Below are 21,256 nucleotides of genomic sequence, written 5' to 3' on the forward strand. Positions count from 1 at the left end.
ATATCATGTAATTTAGAGTTTGAAAAAAAAAAAAAAATTGTCTGTTGTGTTTTGCCCAAAAGTTTGGGCATGACATATACTCTGCTCTAGCATCTATTTTCAAGTGCACTGTTTGTTGATGTATTCCAATTTTAAATGGTAGGTCAGATAATTTCCCTTTATTTTGTGAGGACCTCTGCCCTCCTACTTCAAAGAGTTTGTAAGTCTAAATTAGAGCCTGTTAAGATTAAATGCGAGAATAAAGTATCCCCTGGTCAGACGTACCTTTTGTTTGTGATATAGTATTTCACTGCAACCTCTTGAAGTTTAATGCAAGCTTTCTTGCCAACCAAAATAAAAGTATGTATTGTTTCCCTTGGTTTTTGTATTCGGCTTGTTAAGTTTTTCTAACTTTTGCATATTGCGGTTAATATATTTTGTTTAAGCCCTTCTTTCAGACTATTTAAATTTCGTAGCATTGCCATCCCTTGTTTTCCATTTCTCGCCATCCCCTAGCCATTGGTTTTTTAGGCTCCACTTTTGTTTCATCATGCTATAATGCAAATTGTTAATAATGTAGTACCCTTACTCGTTTGAATTGATATTTTGTTCTTGTTATTCTCAGTGGATACATTATCATTTGTTATTCAAAATTATATAACATTGTTCCATGTTTTATCTGATTATGAGATATATGATTTATTTGCAGTATTTATGTACTTATGTTTTATGGCATTATATGGTTCATTGCTATGTACTGACGCTTTACTTCATCTATGCACTATGTGTTGTGTATCTGCGAGTGTATGGGATGCATGGGGACAATTTTCCTTCACTCATCTTGGTGAGACAGGGAACGTCGCGAATCTCCTTCATCGGTGTGTATGTTGAAATTTCTATATATATATATATGCATGTTGGTCGGTGATGCAGGATGTTGTAGGTACAAGTACCGGGTAGGTACAAGGTATCGTCTCCACCTGGCTACACAGGTCTGAGTGTGCCTTATATTTTCCGATGGAAGTGAAGGAGATAGTAGTTGACCCTATTTTTAGTCAGTTACACTCGGGTGAGTGCCTTCAGTTAGTCGTTCTGTCAATTGGTTTGGTCTTCATATTTTATTGTTTGATCTTTATAAAAGTCGCATGATGCTTGCTCAGTTTGCATGTCTAGTGTTCCCAATTTTTGTATGTCATTGGTAATTGTTACGTTTATTACGTCTATAAGAGTAAAGAGTAGTTTTGGTAATTGGAGGAAAAAGAATCAAGTGATCTAGTGACTTAATATTGTTTATAAAGGACGAGTTAATATCTTGGTATGAGTTGATATGAATTTTATTAGCTTGTTAGCTCGATAGTTGCAATTTGATCGTTTGAATATAAGTAAGGACATTATATACACGGAGAGCAATAGTCACTTATAAGTAGTTATTGGAGTTAAGATAAGGTGATCGTATTATCAGTAGTTGATATCACCCATCGGATTATTGTGTTTTTGGATTATGCATGTATAAAGTTAGGATTATAAATATATTATATTTAATAAGCTTTTCGAACGAGTTATATATATATATATATAATTCGATTGTTCGAATATAAATCTATATGAAAAAAAAAAGTCATTAGTTATAAGCATTTGAAATTAAAGTATATATTTATATAGTTAAAAGTAAAATTCGCTATGAAGATTAATGTTTAAATATTAAAATGAAAGTTATTAATTAATTATTAAAATATAATAATGAAATTATATTAAAACAAATAAAACAGATTCGATTTTATAGGAGGTGGCGGGGGTTATAGTTTGTAGTAGGTAAACGGTGGTCGATGGTAATATCGACCACCCCCCTTAATATAGGGAGGGGTCGGTATTACCACTGACTACCCTCCTCCTTCATATACCACGTACTCCCTCTTCCCATTAACACTGCAGTTAGCGGGCAATGACACCACTCGCCCTTCTCGCTGTTCAAAGCGATAAACAACCACTTCTCCACGTCCAAACTCTTCCACGAGTTGCAATTCATTGCATTTAACTGCAGATTGGCCGATTGAGGAGGGAAATAGACTGGCACGTAAGGTGAAGACTGAGACATAAACCTTAGTTGACTCAAAGACCTGACAGATTAAACACACATTTCATTGAATGCAAATACATAAGTGTTTGATGTAATATACCGATCTCTCCACCCAGCCGATAATTGCTATAATCTCGAAGAAGGAGCGCAAAGAGCTACAGTTAACTGGAGATGGACTCCTTATGTGGAGGAACAAGAAGAGTTGGAGGTAAAAGAGTTTTAGTTAATAACTATTACTAAGCCCCAGATTTAGGAGAAGCGATGGATGATTTTTAGTATAAATAGGGGTGGGAGTAGAGAGGAAAGGAGAGAAGTCATTTTTGGCATCCAAGGAAGGACGGTGGATTGTAGAAAGAAGAATAGAGTTAGAGAGGATAGTGTTTTAATAGTATCAAGAGAGTTGTTTAGAGAGGATATTGTTTTTATAGTATCAAGAGAGTTTTTTTTTTTTTTTGATAGAGTTGGAAAGTATTAGTGAAAAGGATTGCAAGCAAGGCGCATTTATCGGCGAGAGGACGTTAAGGTCTTGCATATTGATCAACACTTCAAATAGGTCAGGAATTTCTTAGTTTACGATCATTAATATTTACAATCTTTGTTATATGTCATGTTTATTGTCTTGCTTATGAAATAGTTATGGTTATGTTTTATTTATCGTTAGGGATTGTTAAATAAAATCATATAATAGAAGTTGTGATTACGTTATGACTATAGAAGTGGAATAGTGTTTAAGTTCAAATTGCACACTTGTTATTATATGGAAGAAATGTATGGTTGCGTTCAAAACCTAGTTATTAAGATTTATTAGACGTATCTCTAGGAGAGTCTGGGAAGTAATAGTTCACTATTGATACGTTACAGAGATGGTACGAGTCAAATAGACAGCTCGCAAATCCGTAGCAGGTTATGCTCACTACTTAAAAGCCAAGAAAGATTCTTTGACACCTGTCAAGCCTGTTGTGGAGGACAACCTAGCTCCTGAAGAGAACCCAGCTTCTGAAGAGAGCAAAGAGATAGAAAAAGGTCCTACTCAGAGTCCAACTAAAGAAGTTACTGTTGGAAAAGGGAAAGAACCTAAGCTAGAGTGCTTGCCAGAAAAGCCGATAGTTATAAGTTCTGACTCGTCGGAGGGGTATACCCCCTTAAGTGATAATGAGTCTGTGGGGTACTTTCCCCTGAGTGAAAGCAAATCTGAAGGATATACTCCTTTAGATCATGTAGAGTCTGACGAGTGCACTTCTCCATTTTTTTCAGAAGAATGATGTAACACTCTAGTGTAAAAAAAATAAAAAAATAAAAATAAAGACATTATTCTATGGAGAAATGTATTATGTTTTCTTGTAAGACTCCCTTAATGAAATAAATATATCTATTTTAATCTTCGTCTATGGTATAAATGGAAATTATTAAGGTGGCGTACCTATAGTAGTTAACAAGAGTAATTGAACTCTTAAACATGTTAATAAGTGTAAAATTCTGTGTTATACCGACCATATTGTTCTTCGTGTCTTGACAACGTATATTCATATTGTAAGTTAATTTTGTGATAGGTGTCGGTACGTAAGATTACCTTGTTTATATAGTGGTCGCAATTAAGTACATTAAGTCATGTTGTCAGTATGTCTTGTGTACTGTGTTTTGGCCAGTTATTTAGATGTATAACCTTAAGGAAATGAGCCACTATGAGTTGTTCGTAATGGTCAACCTTAGGTTAGTAATTATGTATCTTTCATCCAAGGTAGGTCAAAATTGGGTATGGCTGTCTATGTCGCCATAGAGTTCTGTAGATAGAACTAACCCGTAGTGTCCTAAGAGAGAGAGTGGCTTTCGAGCGAGCGCTGTGCCCAAAGTGGTGACAGGATAACCCGTTGGAAGTTGGTTAAGAAAGTGAAAATCTAATAAATGACTAGGGAAGGGTAGAATAAAAGTTAAATAAAACAATGTGCCTCGCACATAGGTGAGTGCTAGTATAGGACTCATAATGTAGCGAGAAGGCCTGGAATGACAAACTTACCACCTTGTCTTCGTGAGAGGATTGGTAAGGTCCGCATGAGTCTTAGTTGGAATCGGAGGTTCGAGAGAGGTTACCAGGATAACCCAGGATGGGGGCCGGGACTTATGGAGGCTGTACCATGGTATCCACCGTAAGACATGCGATGACACTTTCTCCTTAGAGTCACTAGTGTTTTGTGAGTTGGGTCACATGATTGTAAGTGGAGTCTTGTAGTCCTTTCATTCTTGTTTCATTTTGCTTGCTTGAGGGTTATCTACTATTTCCAGCACGGCGGGGTGGTTCCCTTTCGGAATCACATGGTCGGGTGGTAGTGTCACTTCCCATCGGATGTTCTGGTACGTATCTTCAGGCGAGAAAGGACTTCGCTGATGTTCTTGGTTCGTGATTCATGTACCAGCTCTTGTTCCTAACCATTATTTAGTTGAAAACTAGAGGTTTTGAAAAGAAACTTTATGTAACTTTCATTTTGTAACATTTTAGCTCATGATGTAATTTCTTTTTTTAAAAACATGTATTTTCGAATATTGAAAGCAAAGAAATATTGTAATGAATGCTATTTCAATTTCTTAATTCTTTTGTATATAATATATGATTGCTTGAAGTATTTTGAATTCTTTCATTGTGGAAATTTTATCTTAAATATTTAATTTATGAAGTAATATTCATTGGTAACCCTTAGGAAATTCAGGTGTTAGACTTCCGCTATGTTATTAGATGTTCTAAAGTTTAATTCATGCACTTAAATAAAATATATATATATATATATATTATTTCACCCTTAGTTGCATAGATTATGATGTTTTCCTTTAGGGTTCCTGACGGGGCATTACAAATAACCTATGCTAGGTCATCCAATATGGCTTTTTAAATTTATGTTAATCTATGGTTGTCAGTAGCTTCAAATATTCGTCATTTGAAATGGTTTCTCTTTAATTATGAATAAATTTAGATGAGGGCATTTCATTACATCTGTCTTATTTTTATCTGAGATAGTTTTAATATTTTGCAGTCTTAACACTGTTGCTCTAACATTTATAATTACCATTGATTTTGGTGCTGCTATGCTTGGCAAAATACATATGATGATAGTCTAATTTTGGGCATGTCATATTCCTTGAATCACGTTTGATTTTATGGCCTAAGGTTGTTTTCATATAGAACAACAATTTTGAATGCAAAGAATCCTCATACAGATTTTATTGATAGAATAAATGGAATGTGAAGCAAGTTGATTTTGTTTCAAGAGTTTAGCAGCCAAGCCCATGTGAGAGGCATATGTTATTAGACGAGGGTTTGTTTGTTTGTTTGTTGACTGTTGAGTGTCATTGCAAACTTAACTTCGGCTTGTTAAATCCAGCTCTGTTGTTGTATACGATAAGGTTATTAAACAATTTGTAATTCTAGAATCTAATTACAAAGAGTGGCCTGAATTTTCCCTACAATTTATGTAGTGAACCATTTTTTTTTTTTTTTGGGTAATTATTAGGTTTGTGGTAGCTTTAAGTACCCTCAGGTTCTCAAATTCAATTATACTCTGTTCTATTCTAAGGAAATTATTTGCAATCACCATTGCAAACATAGCACCAAATTTTCCATGCAATTTCCTTACTGAAAGCTTTGCCACTAGATAGTGGATGCTGCACTGAAATCCTCTAACAAACAACATTGGAGTAGCTATTAGTTTCCAGAAATTATCTATTTCGTTGTAATTTAAAGATTCGATCTAGATATTTGTTTGGTTGGAGGATCATGGCAAAATGAGCTACTAAACTATTCATTTCAGTGAAGTTCATGTAAATCTAACTTTGGAGTTTAAGACTAGATGTAGCTATTTGCAAAGGATTCAGAGTCTATCTTCTCTCTAGCTTTACAGAGGCAACACCTGTGTCGCTATGGTCATGTTTTCAATTGAACATAGTGAATGAAATGTACACATCATTGTTTCAGTTTGACAAAGTTCCAACTGCAACTAGACTTGTGTATTTGCCTGTGTTGGTTATCTCAGTATTATTTTTGCACATTACCTGTAGATTTATATATATTTTTCTGAATTTTAAAACTCTAGCAATTAACAGTTTTTAATTTAAGAATAAGGTGCACTTTGATTCCTCTGTCACCAGCCTCCTCATTTTTGAATCGAACCCAATACACTTCATACCACTACAAATCAGCATTGTCAATTTCCTGCTGTTTTTTTGCAATAGGCAGGGACTCCAGCTCTAACAGAGCTCTTGTTGGATAAGTAAACATAGATGGTAGTCGCTTTATCCACTAAAAAAAGAATACATGATAGCTACTCATACTTGCACAAAATTCATTTGGCTTAAAAGGTTGTGTCTGATATTTCTGTATTATAGTTTTAATACACTCTATTTAATACATATATTTAGAATTAACAGATGATAAGAGATAAATATAGTGTCATTGCAGCCTTCTTGAACTTTGCCTCTTGTTCTTGGTATCCAACAATCTTCATGTAATGTGGACGCCCAGCATCTGCACAACCCATTGACTGATGGTCCGCTCTTCCTATGTCAAGAAAAGCAAAGCTTTTGGAATTCAATATCCAAATCGATAACATTACCAGGGTATGGTATGAGCTTATTGTGCTACCTTATTATAGATCTAACTTGCCTATGCGTTGATGTACCTCATGTGCATGTTTCTGTATTCTGGCTTACGCTTGTTTATGAAATGTAGTGTGAATTAAAAACTGTCTTATTTAATTAATCATATTGTGTTGTAATTTTGTGTAATTTTCCTGGATTTATCCGTATGTAAAAAAATTCTACATGATCTAGGAAAATATTTTACTGAGAAAATATCAATCGAAAGAGACTTAGATTCCGCACTTCTATATACCTGGAAATCCAGACTTAATAAATCTATATTTTTAATTTGTCATTTTGAAAAGCAGAGTCAAATGGCATAGGAAATATAGATTTATTTATTTATTTAAATAAGAAATTTGAATACATATATCAGAGTTGCGAATTCTACAGAAAACTTAAAACCCTCCACGTAGGCGCAGAACGAGGTGAAGCGTGGATTCCTTCTGTATGTTGTAATCGGCCAAAGTTCGGCCGTCCTCCAGTTGCTTCCCAGCGAAAATGAGGCGCTGTTGATCGGGAGGAATGCCCTCCTTGTCTTGGATCTTCGCCTTCACATTGTCAATCGTGTCAGAACTCTCCACTTCCAAAGTGATAGTTTTGCCGGTCAGGGTTTTCACAAAGATCTGCATACCACCGCGCAGGCGAAGCACAAGGTGAAGGGTGGATTCCTTCTGGATGTTGTAGTCGGCTAGGGTTCTGCCGTCTTCCAGCTGTTTACCGGCAAAGATCAGACGCTGCTGATCTGGGGGAATTCCTTCCTTGTCTTGAATCTTAGCTTTTACATTGTCAATGGTGTCAGAGCTTTCGACCTCCAGAGTAATGGTCTTGCCTGTCAATGTCTTAACAAAGATCTGCATTCCTCCCCTCAGACGAAGCACAAGGTGAAGGGTGGACTCCTTCTGGATATTGTAGTCGGCAAGGGTTCGACCGTCCTCAAGCTGTTTACCGGCAAAGATCAGGCGCTGTTGATCGGGGGGGATTCCTTCCTTGTCTTGAATCTTTGCCTTGACATTGTCGATTGTGTCGGAGCTCTCCACCTCCAGAGTAATGGTCTTGCCCGTTAGGGTTTTGACAAATATTTGCATTCCTCCCCTGAGACGGAGGACCAGGTGAAGGGTTGACTCCTTCTGGATGTTGTAATCAGCAAGGGTTCTGCCGTCTTCCAATTGTTTACCGGCAAAGATCAGACGCTGCTGGTCTGGGGGAATCCCTTCCTTGTCTTGAATTTTGGCCTTGACATTGTCGATGGTATCAGAGCTTTCCACCTCAAGAGTAATGGTCTTGCCTGTCAATGTCTTCACGAATATCTGCATCGTCTATTCCTTGTTTCTTTTAACACAAAATCTACAAATTGGAGCCCTTTCAGAGATGAAATCAAAAAAATATGCGCCCTTCTTTGAAATCTATTCAGCCTTGTTCAATAAAAACCAATGTCAAGATGTGAATAGAATGACCCCGGAACCCTATTTATAGTCTCTACATCGATGACTGTTTGTAAACCATCGCGTAGTTTCTCCAGCCGGCGGTGTTGCTTCGGATCCAATCCAGAACGTTCTGGTGAAATTGACAAGATTTCTAGAAATCAAATATATAATATAATATAATATGAATGAGGTTGTTTGTTCGAGTCCCAACAGTGCACCTACCCCTCGTTATGGAATCGTGATTAAATAATAATAATATATACGGGTTTGCGTAAACCACTCATCATACAAATCCGGGGTTTGCTCCCGCAGCGTTACCCCATGGAGTTCAGAACGTTCTAAATTTGATGGTTGTATGGCCGTACTTACACAATTTTTTTCAATATATCATATAATCCAAATTATAGGAGATGGTATAAAATGTTTTTTTCCAAATTTATATGATTTAAAAACAAATAGTCTATATATATTTAATTATATGCTAAAAAATATGTTTTTAGTATAATGATTTTCTTTTTAATAAATAAGGTTGATCATCAAATATGAACCTTATCTTGTTTTAATGACTTTCAACAAATTGAAACACAATCAATTAGGTATGAAATATAATTTTAATATTTCTTTCTATTGTTTCTAAGAATCAATCAACCTTCAAATGAACTTCTAAGTTAATTTATATTGTGTAAAAGCATTCTATTCAAACATGAAATGTTTGATAGTATGACAAATTTACACTTCATCCATGTATAAAATTGATAAACAATTATCTTATTTTGATTGGCAAAAAAATATTTTGATTATTAAATTGTTTGATATTTAAGAAAAGTCATGTAGAAGTGTCTTTTCTCTACATTATGTGTCTAGGTTAAATGATAATTAATTATAAATTTGTATAGATATATTAAATAGATCTATCTAAAAGATGTTGAGATACATAACTTTTGAGGCATTTGTATGGATTTATGAAATAGGTTAAATAGATGTCTTGAGATTGATTTCACTTGGAGCCTTTTCTAGGTAGGATGTAGTTAAGAAATATGTTCTAGTTTATCAAGTTTATTAGATTTAACATGTAAATGATCAGGAAATTCATCTTAAGTGATTTCTATTATCCTCTCACTTCTTTACATCTCCCTTGTGTCCATTGTAATTATGCCTCTTCAAATAATTAAATTAGTGCAATAATGAAATTTGCATATCTATGAAATTTCCCATTTATTTTATATCCACCTTAGTGAAATGATTTTAATACAATTACACAATGACAAGTGGTATACTCTTGTGCTAAGCTTGGCTCATGGCACAATCCCCATTATGCACTCTTGTATCCATACATAAACTTATTCTCACACATATCATTTATTAGGTGTTCATCCATCGTTAGCTAAATCTATTTTTATGTAATCACTTTGTCCCTTGAATTTACTATTTTTACATTAAGATTCATTTTTGAATGGCTTAGGATTGACTTGGTTCAACATCAACACAACATCAACATCACATGAAACCTTATGCATGCAAGAATGAACCTCAAATTCAAACCATCAAATTTTCATTCCAAAACTTTACCTCTTTCTACTAGCAATTGTGAGGTTCAACTTTACAAAAAATTTACATGTGTTATTATGTTTTGGTATTGAAATCCATTAAATGTGTTAATGGTACATATCTAGATTTTTGGGACTAGAGAGAAAGTAAAGAGCACACCTTGATTTCTAAATTGATAAAATAATTGCATCATCATATAGGTCACCTCATGTCTACGTATTATATCTTCAATAGTTCCCCTCATGTCTACGTATTATATCTTCAATAGTTCCCCTCATAATTAATCTATGCCACCAAGAGGTTGAACTAAGTGAACTCACTTATCTATTGAATTGACAATATCCTTAAAGGTGTTCATAAAAAACTAAATTGACACATTTATCTACAGAAAGTCGAAGGCGAACTATTAGACTAAAACACATTTTGTTAAAACATTCCCATGCAAAATGATTCAAACTCACACATTAAATCAAATTTGTAGCAATCATGATTTAACTTACAAGACTTGAGATTAAACTATAAAGATTTTATAAGTTGTATGTGTTTATTTACTATTCTTCTAACACAATATATAAAATTAAAATTAGTAGAATAAAACTAAATATCTCCTCTATATGACTTCAAATAACATGTTCTAGGTTCTATTATGGCACATAACCCTAATTTATGTGTGGATCATTACAAATCATTGTATAAAATTCAAACAAAATGAATTCAATATGTATAATCCATTACTCTAGATCTAGGTGTAAATCATCCAAATTTAGTCACTAATTCTCTTGCAAATAACACCACACTATGCAAATCAAGTTGGTACAAATACGTTGTCCTTTTCTCCACACATAATTTGATACCATGGAGTGCTCACAATTGTGTAAATAAGAGAAATTAGCATGTTGCTTATGTTTCTTGAAACAATTAGTTTCATTATAAGTGGATATGTTTTGCAATAATGACAATGTACTTATGATTTGTAAGGGGTACTTCTTTCATTATCGCTACAAAATCTTCCTCAATTGTAGCCTCTACCTCATCCATTATTACTTGCACTACTTACATGTTCAATTCCTTTAATTTTTTTTGTTCCCTTGTATGTTAATTCATCGAGTCTTTTTCTCTTATTCTTTAATATATTGAGAACTTTGATGGAAGAGATTGCTCAATAGACTTTTCAATAAATCAATCCATCCTTTACTCACGGGCTTAAAGAGATAGTATAAACTCATTTACAAATAATAAAGTTAGATCCTTATATTATTCAATAATTGTCACAACAAGATCAAAACATGAAGAAAAAAATTTGTTTTTTATTTTAAAATTTCAATTTGTTAAATTTTCTCCATAATATCTAATTTGGTTTACATGTCACACAACTTGGGAAAAAGAATCTTGCATAGATTCATAGTAACTCGTGATTTTTCTTTCAAAATCTCTTTTACCATTTCTATTGCCTATAATGCATTCTCCGAAAGACCCCAAGCTTGTTTTAGTCTTGTTGTTGCAATAATTCTTTAAAAAAATTAAATCCTATAGTACTTGTTGAATGATAAAGAGACATTTTGATTTTTTTTTTTAATTCTCTTTTAGATAATTTCATTGTGTGTGCATCCAAGTGGAAAAAAACTTGTGTACATGGAAGTTCTAAGTAACCACTTTTAACTAACTAAATAATGCAAACCTTGAGAAATAAACGTCTTCAATTAAGACTTCAAAAATCAAAATGTTCTCCTTTAGAAAAAGGTATCTAGAGTCGTGAAAAAATCAAACTACTAGTAGTAGCCATATCTTGAAATCAATGAAAAAAAAAAGGTAACGTACTTATCACTCCTTCACAATCCCTAAATTTGATGAATTTTAGACAAGAATATTCTCTCTTCATGAATTCTACTATTTAAATGTAGAACTCTTCTCTTGAGACTAATAAATATCTTTTTTTTATTGCTAAACAATACACACTCTTCCTAAATAATAACCAGTACCTTGTTAATTTTTGGAGAGAAAATAATAATATATTGATGGAGTAGAAAATTAAATAGAAAGATTAGAATAGTAGTAGAAATAAAAATAAAAATATTAGAATTAAATAAGGATAATATTGTAGCTACAAACCTTTTTATTATAATGCACTATTCAAAATAGCTACAACTTTATTTAGAGAATGTTGGGAGTTAAAAAAATTGTCGCAGATGTTGAAAAGAAGAGTGTGGGGAGGCTCTACAATGACTCTTGGCTCGAGGGTGTGCTTTGGTGGAGGGGTCTCCCATCCCTGGTTGTGAGGGATGACGTACAACCTCCTCCACAAAGGTAAGCGACTATCATTCTCTTTGCTTTTTCATTGCTTTTAATTTTGGCTTGTTTTGCTTGGCTGCCAGTCAGGCTCACATGTGAAGGTTTAATGCACCTGGATGGATGGAATCCCAGCTGACAAGGCATTTAATGTGGAGGGTTCATCCTCTTATTCAAATGCGGCCACTACAAATAACGATAGATCATTCAAAGCAACTCTTATTGATGCTCCTTTATGTATCCCTAGTGAGGCAAAATTTGAGGCGAGTGTTTCAACCCTAGTAGAAGGTAAGAGCAATGCAGGAGGAGGAGGTAAGCAGACTACCTTTCCCCTATCCATCCTCTCCATCATTCCTAATAATGATATGGTCAATGCTTTAAATAATGAAAAATCGAGGCTAAAAGGCATAACTATTTTTCTTGTAACTGTGGACACTACTAAATGCTTGACTCGCAAATACTTGGATGAATGACTTAAAAACATTTGGATTTAGAAGTTAAGTTTTCATTTTTCCTTTTGTAGGATGATTCAAAAAGGTTTATTTATCATTTTCTTCAAAGATGCTATATCTCAGGTGGTAGTTGTAAGAAACAATATTGGTCCATTGGAAACTGTACTTTTAGGGCTCTAAATTGGTCTCCCGATGCGGTTAGTGATGAGATTATTTCTCTCTCCTACCCTAGGTGGGTCATCATTAAGAATTTGCCTCCTCTTAAGTGGAATTTCATTCCTTAGATGTTAGAATCCGTCGAGAGGGTGATTTGGGTTGATAACACCTAATAACTAGTGCCCCATATGGATGCGAGAGTTTTAATTTTGATAAACCTGGGCCAAGGCATCCCCAGGTTTATTGAAATCAACATTGATGAAAATCCCATGTCTTGTTTGGTTGAAACCCTAGGAGGTATTAACGCCTATTTCTTGTGTAAGTGTGGGGTACATTTGGAAGAATTGCCATATTTTAGCCAATCGCAAACCCTTTGCTAATTCTAAGGGGTCTTCCAATAGTTTTCCTTGTGCAACTAGATGGTGAGCATAACACTTGCGCACACTCACTACCCATGGGTGCAAAAGAGACTCAAGTTCCTCTGATGGATAAACTTAACTTTCTTAAAGAGGAAGTGAAGGATGTGATTACTGCCTTGTCGACTAATCTCCCATTTTTGATGGTTTTGCAAAATGTAGTGAATTTAATGTCAATTCCCCCCCTCATTTAGTCATTTTTGCCACTTTATCCCAAATTAAGTACTCCTAGGTGGATGAAACAGATCAATTTGTGCATCTTAGGTCACTCAAGACTAGAAGGAAAAATGCCTAGTAGCTTGTGCTAGATAAAATTAAGAACTCTATGGTCTCTAGGAAGGAGGTGATTGAGCCTCCTTAGGAGCCCCTTGCTTTTGATCCTAGCTCTATACTAATGGACGATGACTCTTCTGCATCTTTGCTTGAGATTAGTATGGTAGTAGAGAGTAATAACTCTCTTGTCAAGTCTATCGTTAGGGGGATAAAGGAGAGGGGACGGTCTAACATGAAACTGAATGGAACATAGGGGTTGATTACTCCCTCAGAGAGGTCAGATGCCCTAAAACTCTCTGACAATTTTGACGTCCTTACAGGGACTCACTTTGAGAACACTCATGACGATGAGGCCGACATGGGTCTCCCTCTCCGTGTTGTTAATTAGTTTGTTCTTTCCCCTTATCTTTGTTATAGCTCTTTCCTGGCCTCTAATGCCCTTAATGGTAAGCCTGATAGCGATAGTGGGGTGCCCACAAGAAGTTGAGTCCACTTTTTTGCCAAAAAGTGGAAGTGTTTTCCCTGTTTTTGAGATTTTGTCCTGTTTGACCTAAAAATTTGAAGCACTTAAAAAAATAAATCTTGGAAAAAGTCAGGTATAGAAAATGTAGTGCTCGAAGTCTACTTTCCAAATATGTAATATAGTTAAATACCCAAATCTTAAAAATTAAGTTTGACTAGGCATTACTAAAACCTATAGTTTAAAAGTCACTTTTCAGGACCATACCATGCCCGTGTATGACAAACATAATTTGACCTAAATGAAAGTATTTTTCTAAATCCTTTTGGGAAAAGATCTGTAACTCACTCAACTTTGATGAGGATATTTTTTTGTAATTTTTTTTCTTTTTTTTTTTGTTAATTTTTTATTGGGCATAATCATTGTTTTGAAAAATCCTTGTGTACGACAAGCATAATTTGACCTTAACATTTTTTTTTAAATGTATAGAATTGTCTCTAGTTCGGTGCCATATAATTTTTTTTCCAAAAACTTAAAGACAAAAAAATTATTAAAAAACTAAAAAACCCTATTATTTCAAGATTATGGACCTCTTTCATTAGAAATTATTTTAAAAATAAAATATTGATCCATTTTTTTTTACATATTTGGAATCTAGAGAGTCTCTACTGTAATGGGTTTTCATTGTTAAAACAAATTCTAAAAATTTGGTGTTCAGATATATTTTTGAAATCATTATTTTGTATCAAGATTGATTTGGTCTTCAAGTTATAGGTCAAACCAGGTCCAAGCCATTTCCCAAGCCAAAATCCGAAAGAACAACCAAGCCAAAATTCAAAACTTTTAGAAGTGGGACCCCGTTTCATTTTTCATTGTATTTTTTTTTAAATGTATATATAGCAATTATTTTAAGTGATAGAACATGTCCTTTTGTATGGCTTTTATGATCCTGTTTCACTTTTCATTGTATTTTTTTTTTTAAATGTATATATAACAATTATTTTAAGTGATAGAACATGTCCTTTTGTATGGCTTTTTATGCAATATTTTATGATCTAGTTGCCTTGTGGATGCTCTTTTGTTGCAATTTTATATCCATTTTTTGAAGGTGGCAATCATTGCATGATTTTTTAGTCATGGAGTCTAAACAATGTTAGAAGAAGAAACAAAGGGAAATGTTTGCTAAGGAAATTCAAGTAGAAAGAGAGGAGGCCAAACGTCAAAGAGATAGAAGAATGAGGATTCGACAAATGAATAATCTTGATGCTTCTGGATCCACAACAATGGAAGAGACAAACATTCAAGATGATGCCTTAGGGGATAAGTTGGACGTAGATGATGTAATTATGGATGATGTTGATGTGGATGATACAATTATGGAGACTAATGTAGGTACTACATCCTCAAATCCAGGTGCATCTTCAAATTATCCAAGTAAATATTCAAATCTTTTTTTGAAAGACATGGATAATGTGATTATAAATGATATTCATGTTGATGATTTACTAGAAGTTGGATATACCAATGTTGAGATTGATACAATTGTTCGTGACAAAATGAAACAAAGTAGAGCTATTGAAAATAAAAACCCTCGTGTTGTTGAAGATGAAATTCCTTTGAATGTTGAAAATGAAAATCCTTATGAACATAGAGAAAATGAAAATCCTCTTATTGTTGAAGATCAAGAAAACTTTTTAATAAAAATTGAAAAAAAAGTTTTGGATAATCTTCCTAGTACTTAATTTCTTGGAGACAGATACAAACTTATGCCAATAGAATATACAAAGATTTTTTTTTTTGAAAAAAAATTGCAATTCAATGTTAGTTGATGATGTAATTGATGAGAATGTGGAAAATGAGAAAAGTGATGAAAAAATAGGCGTCTTTGTGAAACCAACAAAAAAAATAAATTAGTTAAGCATGCTATGTCTATTGTTGCAAGTGCCATTGAATCTATTGGAAAAAAGACTCGATCTAAAGATAATAATGTGGCACAACGAGCTATAACAATTGCTATAGTAAATAAAAGGATGGTAAGCAACATTAGTAGAATTTTAAAGATGCATCCTAAAACATTGGTAAGAGCAGCTAAAAGAAGAGAAAGTATTGAAAATGATCCAATCAGCCAAAGTTGGAGTTTTATTGGTAGACTTCCAAGGTCAGATATGAAATTGAATATTGAAGTGAAATCTCTGGTTGAAAAGTTTTGGCATGATAATACAAGGGTATCATCTAATGCTAGAGATGTTATAAAGTTGAGAGTTGGATTGAAAACTCGTGATCCTTATCCAAAACACTTATTAGACACAACTAAGCTGAATTTTATAGAATTTTTTTGCATGAAGTTGTGTTACCTGGAAACATTACCATAAGTCAACGATCATTTGAGAAATGTAAAACCTGATATGTGAAGATTAATAAGCAACGAATCTCTTGTTGTTGTAAAATGCACGTGCAATTTTGTTATTATTATGTCGTTTTTTGATATATACATTGTGTTTTGCATAGTAACATGCTTATCCAGTAATGTGGTATTGATATGCCACTTGAAACAATCAAAGAATTTGTAGCAAGTTTATTTTGTGAAAGATTTGATGGAAAATTATTTTATTTAAGTTCATGTATCTCTAGACAATGTTCTAGTTGTGGCAAATTTTCATTACTTGTAGAATATGTGCATGACAGTAGTGAAAATGATTTTGGACAACAATTAGTGGATGCTAGAAGATTTAAGAATGTTGTGTATCCCTTAAAAGATTGGAAACCAGGAAAGCGTGTTGATTTAATCACATAAAAGGTTAGTGTGCATGCATTCATGTCACAATTTAAGAGTAAGATTGTACCAAAATATGTGACACACTCTCAACATGCCAGATGGATTGATGCTCAATTTCGCACATGTAGAAATTCATTTCCAGTTGGAAGTATACTATCAATGGTGAACTTTGCGAAAAACTATACTCTTAAGCCACAAGAGGAAATTCAATCTCAGTATTACAATTCCACTCGGGTTGCTATTTTTGTTCATATTGTTTGTAGACATGCAGATGATAGCACAAAGGATGATAGAAAAATCTTAAAGGAGTATCATTTCTATGTGAGTGATAATTGGATGCACTCATCAAAGTTTGTTCAATATTATTTCAACATATTTTATACAAATTTAAGAGAAAGAGGAATCCAAATGACATAACATCTTATATGGTCAGATAATTGTATATGACAATTCAAGAATGCTTGAATGTTTTATTAGTTAAGCAGGGCTCACAAGGAATACAATATCCAACATATATGGAGTGCTTTTGAAGCTGGACATGGTAAAGGAGAACATGATGGAGCTGGTGCATGTGTAAAAAAATTTCTTGCTAGAGAGCAATTAAAATTTGAAGATGATGTAAAATTTAAAGATGCATGTGTAATTGTGGATTGGTGCAATACAACATTATCTACTGGATTAGGTGTGAAATCTACAATTCAACAATTCTTTTGGTTAGTTGAAGAAGAGAATATTGTGACCAAACTTGATGTTGAGACAATTAGCAGATTGAGAAAATGACATTCATTTTAGAGTTCAAATGCAAGCAAATGGACTATATAGACAAGGGAACTTGAATGTTTTTGTCAATTTTGTATTTCAGACATTTCTAATGTATGTGAGAATACTGAATGGGTTGAAGAGTGGAATCAAAGATCATTGGCACCTACTCAAGCACAAGATCAGATTGACACAACAATCAAAGATAACGATCAACTATTTGCATCCGATGATTATGATTGTGTTTCAGACCTTGCACAAAAATGTAATTATTTAATTATTTTGTTTCAAATTTATATTTTTCTAGTTCATGTTTAATAATTAATTTCAAACTTTTTTTTATATAATGTAGAAATTGGTGAAATTTAATTAGAAATTTTGATAAAATTAATTTTGTTTGTAGGATGTGTATGTTGTTGCACCCGAGGATAACGAAGAGGAAACATAATATTGGTTGGCTCGATGTGTTGATACCAAACACAAATTAGTTAATCCTTGAGAAGATGATGATGGCTTTCATTATCTGACTAGTTCAATGGTAGTTGTTGGAACTTGGCTAAGGAAATATTTGACAAGGAAGAATGATTTGTCTTCTTTTGAAGATTATGAAACTCACAAGAAGATTATACACTACTCACATTTAATTGCTGCAACAAATATACACCTAGTGAGATATTGTGGGAGACCTACTAATAATGAGCCGTGGACAATTTCTATGGAAGATCATGAGACAATTATATATATATTAAATGGTCTATATAGTTGCTTTTTATTACCATTTGACCTATATTTTAAATATTATTGTTTGATATAGGTCCATCCCCTTAAGAGCTTACTCAATGGTATGTAATGAAATAAGTATTTAATATAGAGGTATGTATAAGTTTTTAAAATTACATGTTTTTCAATGATAAATTGATAAATTGTTTTTGATACATGTTTTTACAATTCATTTAAAATGTTCAACCATTTTGTACGTCCATCTAGATTCTAATTTTATGTCCCCTTAAGCCACATGTACTAATTAAGCTCATCACCTTAAGCCATGTCCTAATTAATTCAAATGATCCCCTTTTAAGCCACATGTCCTATTTAGTTTGATCCCCTTAAGACACATGTCCTAATTAGGCCCATCGCCTTAAACAATGTCCTAATTAGTTCAAATGATCCCCTTTCAAGCCACATGTCCTATTTAGTTTGATCCCCTTAAGCCATATGTCCTAATTAGGCCCATCCCCTTAAGCCATGTCCTAATTAGTTTGAAAATGATCCCCTTTTAAGTTACATGTCCTATTTAGTTTGATCCCCTTAAGCCACATGTCCTAATTAGTTTGATCCCCTTAAGCCTCACGTCCTAATTAACTTTTCATCCCCCTAGTTCATATATATATTGATATATATTGTTGTTGGTGGCACGTTAACGAGTTAATGAATCTAATTAAATGAAGATTTCCAATAAATTGGTGAGCATCATTTTTTTTGGTTAGATGTTTAGTTAATTTCTATTTTTAATGTGTATGTTTAAGTTCAATTTAAGATGTGGGTCAAACTTTTATATTTGAGATGTGGATCAATCATGTGTACAATTGTACATGTTATTTATGTTGCTTCATTTAAATAATGAATGTGTAAGTTAATGCATCATATGTTATTTAAACCACATTGAGTATGAGTATTTTATTTATTACTTTGAATTTATAATTTATGTGTATGTTATTTTTTGCTTCATATGTGTACATTCTAGATATAATTGCATCATTTATTTATTGTATGTGTATGCTATTTATTGCTTCATATATATATATATATATATATATATATATATATATATATATATATATATATATATATATATATATATATATATATATATATATATATATATATATATATATATATATATATGTTATTTATTGCTTCATTTTAAAATAATAAATGTGTAATGCATATGTTATTCCCCTTAGGCTTGAATCCCCTAAAGCCACATGTCTTAAGTGGGCCCATCCCCTTAAGCCAATTCTTAAGTAGTTTCATACCCTTAAGCCATGTCCTAATTAGGTCCATGTCCCCTTAAACCAAGTCCTAATTAGGTTCATCCCCATAAGCCATGTCCTAATTAGGTCCATCCCCTTAAGCCATGTCCTATTTTAAGCCATGATGTGTCCTCATTTAATTGTGTACACATTTTATCTAATGTAGATATATATTATTGATTGCTTCATGTAAATTGCTTATGTGTATATTATTAAATTGATCTTGATTCATGTAAATTGCTTATGTGTATATATTAAATTGATCTTGTTTCATGTAAATTGCTTAATATGTACATATAAATTATTGTGTTGATTATGTATATGTTAATTACTTTGAACATTTACAATGTTTTAATTAAATGCATAACTTGTATATTTAATTTAAATGTGTATTAATTATTTAAGTTATGTAGATTGCTTTTCAAATTTGTAATCAAGGTACATATATGAGCATTGTTAGAAATCAATATATAATTTAACACATGTGTGTACATTTAAGAAGACATAATTATAAAATCCATATAGATACATATATAACAAAGTGTTCTAGAAAGAAAGAATGCCCATACATGTATGATGTAGAAAGCATATACTATTTAATGTCCATGAAATAAGGATAATACATGTGCATGCAGGTCCTAAAATGTACTAAACCATGATATATATAATGTCCATGAAAAACTTGTACTAGTAAAGCATATATGTACTGTTCATGATGTGACATGAAATAAACAAACTGTGAAATAAACTTATAACATACATAGGTCTTGAAATGTAAAATAAGTCCATGATGGAATTGTAAACTGCCTAAAACATGTAATAAATCTATATCTATCCCCTAAAATCAAGAGGACTCCCTTAAATTTGGACTCCTCTTCAAGCCACACAAACCATAATGAAGAGAATCACTTTGCAAGAAAAAATAAACTTGTGAACAACATGAAATATAAATTTAAAACTTTTTAAAATGATTTAAAACATTTTCTTCACTTTAGAAATATTATTTAAATTTAATGTTCAATTTTATAAATAAAATTATTAGGTCCTAGAAATTTTATACATGTCCTAAAATTAAGTGCTTTTAAAATAGGTATTAGAGTTTAAATATATATTGTGTACCTGATGATCATCTCCTCTATGCAAATCCACGTGCTCTGCATTAGTATGTGTAGGTGTTGTTCTATGAGTGGATGTAATATTAGTAGCAAAAGTGGTATTAATGAGATCCTACAAGTTCAAAAAGAGCACATACATCAATGTGTATGAGCTATACAATTTATCTAGATATATGTGTACACATGCATATATAATTTAATTATTTAAACTCAAGTATTTAATATTTAAATCAAATTGTTCACCTAAAATGCAGCTGATGTCTACAGAAAACCAGCAAGAGTCACCATGATTTGGTTCTAAAAAACCCATCCTAATAGTCATGTCCACTTGTAACAAAATTCAATTCTTAAGTTTACTTAAGTTCTTGATTGAATGTGTGTGTGTGTATTGTAATGCCTTCCAAAATACCCTAGAGAAATAATCTAAAATCTACTAACAAATGACGATAATTTTTTTTTAAAACATCTATTACATTATTCCAAACATTAACATACATCAATAAAACATTATCTAATTGCAAGAACACATATATCAGCATGTAAAACATCATAAATCTATATTACACAAGCAGATTAAATCTTCTAACATCAAAATATTCCCAAATATTCTCTTGCAACACATCTATTCCCTAGGGTATCTTAACATCACTACTTAACAACATTCTAACATGACATTCATCCGTCTAGAAGATCATATTCTATAATCCTCTAACCATTTAATTTTGATGCATCTAAAACAACATTATAACATATGCACATTTCACATATGATAAAATATGGCTTGAGGGAGATTCACTTAATATTATTAAGTACTTAAAGGGGGAATCAGAGCCTTCCTAGTCTATTGAAAATATCATCATGAAAGCTAAGGAGATC

General features: G+C 32.8%; 1 protein-coding gene across 1 annotated transcript; it reads right to left on the reverse strand.

Moving 5' to 3' along the window:
- Positions 1-6,999: 6,999 nt before the first annotated feature.
- Positions 7,000-8,244, reverse strand: LOC131077375 (polyubiquitin). Its single transcript, XM_058014862.2, has one exon. It carries the CDS (start codon positions 7,993-7,995, stop codon positions 7,078-7,080), a length of 918 nt encoding a protein of 305 aa, XP_057870845.1. The 5' UTR covers positions 7,996-8,244; the 3' UTR covers positions 7,000-7,077.
- Positions 8,245-21,256: the final 13,012 nt, after the last annotated feature.

Source organism: Cryptomeria japonica, chromosome 4 (genome assembly GCF_030272615.1).
Source record: "Cryptomeria japonica chromosome 4, Sugi_1.0, whole genome shotgun sequence".
In the NCBI taxonomy this organism is placed as follows: Eukaryota; Viridiplantae; Streptophyta; class Pinopsida; order Cupressales; family Cupressaceae; genus Cryptomeria; species Cryptomeria japonica.